At 40.8% G+C, this 2,976-nt stretch overlaps 1 protein-coding gene across 2 annotated transcripts in view; it reads left to right on the top strand.

Annotated features, from left to right (window-relative positions):
- The window catches only part of Nnt (nicotinamide nucleotide transhydrogenase), a 94,043-nt gene that overhangs the window by 23,231 nt on the left and 67,836 nt on the right, over positions 1–2,976 (top strand). For both annotated transcript variants that reach the window (XM_023707578.1, XM_004647298.3), the window contains exon 7: positions 2,441–2,628. In XM_023707578.1, coding sequence (XP_023563346.1) covers positions 2,441–2,628 — 188 coding nt within the window. The remainder of the gene's footprint in view (positions 1–2,440; positions 2,629–2,976) is intronic.

The raw sequence follows: 2,976 nt of genomic DNA, 5'->3' as shown, positions 1-2,976 counted from the left end.
TAATATTTATTTATTTTTATTTATTACATTTATTTATTGTGTGTGTGTGTGGCCAGCTCAGCCCACCAGGGGGCGGGTCTGGCTGGCATGTGGTGTTGGGGATTGAACCGAGGTCCCTGTGCTTTGCCAAGCTTGTTTCAAGTAGGTGCTTTAGACCACTGAGCCATCTCTCCAGCCCCAAGGTTGTCAGGAGGCTAGTTGGACTGAATAGGTTTTTTTGTTTTTTGTGGAACCGGGGTTTGAACTCAGGCCCTCACGCTTACCAGGGAAGCGCTTATTCCACTGAGCCATCTCCCTGGCCCCTAATCTTATATTTCTACGTAACTTTTTTTTTTTTTTTTTTTTTGGGCGGAACTGGGGATTGAACTCAGGCCCTTGCGCTTGCCAGGGAAGCGCTTATTCCATTGAGCCATCTCCCTAGCCCTATATAAACATTTTTATGTTGTCTTTGAAGTTTTATTATAGTTCTTCATGGCTGAAGATTTTATTAAGTGCTGTTCTCAGGTGATCCTGTACTTTTTTTGAGGTCAAAAATAAAGTTGTTTATTACCAGCAAGGGCAGTAAGGAGCAATCCGACTGCTGGTCCCAACTGTGTGGTGCTGAGGATTGCCTCTGGGACCTCCCACGTGCCGCGCACGTGTCTGCCTGCTGAGCCCCAGTCCTCTCAGCACACTTGATTATTGAATGCTTAAAAAATTAAAAATTAGAATGGATGTAACTTTTCAGAGTGAAGAATGTTCAAAACCTCAGTACTGTGGGAAGCTGAGGCAGAAGGATTGCAAGTTTCAGCCCAGCCTGGGAAACTTACCGAGATCCTGTTTCCAAAATAAGGTGGGGGGAATGTGGCTCAGTACATAGGCTGTGTACGCGTGCATGTGTACGGGTGGGTAAGGGATTAGATTCTTTTTGCCATCTCTTTGCTGTCCTCAACTTTGACTTCCTCCTGTGGCTAATTCCACGGGCTCAGTCAGGGCTACCATAGGCCTTGCCGAAGCCGGAGAGTGCAGGATGTGGTGGTGGTTAGGGATTCACTGGCCTGGTCCACAGTTCCCCACCTCCACCGATGACAAGAATGATCTGCTCTTGCTGAAAACACAGCTTCTGCTTTTGGCCTTTGTGTTGGAGGTTATGATTCCATGCCACTGAGCAGGGGGATGGGAATTTGAGGGTCAGCAACTTGCTCGAGAGATCCTTGTCTTTAGAGATGACTGGGACTTGTTACTGTGGAGTGGGTGTCGGTCATTTTATCACAGAGATGAAATCTTCGTTAGCTTTGGTTTTCTCACCAGGATTCAGCGGTTGAGTAGCATTTATATATTTATTTTTAAACTGAATTTCTTTTTTAAAATAATATTAAATTCAAATTTTATTTAACGATTTCAAATTATATACATTTCAAATTTCTAAAATGGCATAGAACCATCTTGGAATGAAGAAATGGCACAGAGGAACACTAACATCCCCTGAATCTCAAATTTTGTAAAGGAAATAATTTATCTGCAAATCACATCCCATTATGTAACAAAATGAACTATCTACCTCTGTACTTTGGCAATAGCTATTTTCTAAAAGAATAGGAAAAAATGATTTTGTTATTCTTTAAAAATGGAATTCTATCTTTAAATTAAATATTTAAAGATCAGAAAAAACTATATTTAGATGTAATGTGATTACCAACACCTCCTTCCCCCCAAAAAACACCACCAAAGAATGTCTTATCAAAATCATTGTGAAAATAAAAAGGAAAAACTGAATTTCTTTTTGCATACCTTATATTAGCTTTTTACATTTTAGCATTTGCTGAATTTATAGCTACTTTTCAAAGAAAGATTAACAAGGGCTAGAGGCAAAAATAATGAGAATGTTTTCTTTTTTGTCTTCTTCCTTCCTTCCTTCCTTCCTTCCTTCCTTCCTTCCTTCCTTCCTATATATATATGGAACCCAGAGCCTTGTACATGCGACACAAGTGCTTTCCTAAGCTACATCTCCAGACCACTAATAAAATATTTCTAAGTAAGAGTCATTTATGTGGGGAAAAAAGTCCACTGAAGATCCCTGACCCCAGCAGCAACAAACTCAGATTGTTTACCAGTGTAGACCTCAAGTGGGGAGATATGAATAATACCAAATCTTAGTGCGTGTCAGATACTGTATCATTATGCATCTGTTGGAACCACAAAGAACAAAATTGATTTCTGGGATTGGCAACAATGAAATTCTTCTTGTAGAATTCTCTATATTTTTCCTAGAAAAAATATTGTTAAAAGAGTATTCCCTGTAAGGAAAAAAAATTAAAACAGTTAATCAGAAGCATGAAAACAAACTCTGGACTTTTGACTATGTACAGTTTGCTTTTCTTGAAAATGTGATGTAAGTGGAGATTTTGATCCGCGTAGCAAGGGTTCCAAATGACCACGTTCCCCTTCATTTCTCACCTAGGGCTGCGGCTTTGGAGCAGTTCAAGTCTCTTGGTGCTGAACCCTTGGAGGTGGACTTGAAGGAGGCTGGTGAGGGCCACGGGGGGTATGCGAAGGAGATGTCCAAGGAGTTCATTGAGGCTGAGATGCAGCTGTTCGCTCAGCAGTGCAAGGAGGTGGACATCCTCATCAGCACGGCGCTCATTCCAGGTATGCGCTGAGACTATTCCCACTCCGCTTTTTTGAGACAAGAGTCTTGCTATGTAGTCCAGTCTGGCCTTGAAGTCATGGTTGGACTCCTACCCCAGCTGCCCACGTGCTAGGATGACAGGCAATAGCATGCCTGGCAAGACCATATCTTTTTTTTTTTTTTTAAGTGTAAGGATGGACTTTTTTTTTTTTTCATAATTTTATTGATAAACAGATAGCAATGAGACAGTTTCAAATCAAATCGTAGGACAGTTTCAATAACTAACACACTGCATATATTCTTCTTAGTGGTTAATTGCTGTACAAGATGCGGACTTGAGATCCTATTTACAAACACCATTAGAACAA

This window comes from Octodon degus, unplaced genomic scaffold (assembly GCF_000260255.1).
Source record: "Octodon degus isolate 3935 unplaced genomic scaffold, OctDeg1.0 scaffold00299, whole genome shotgun sequence".
Lineage (NCBI taxonomy): Eukaryota > Metazoa > Chordata > Mammalia > Rodentia > Octodontidae > Octodon > Octodon degus.
The sequence above is the reverse complement of the archived record's forward strand: the minus strand, read 5'-3'. Positions and strand labels throughout refer to the sequence as shown.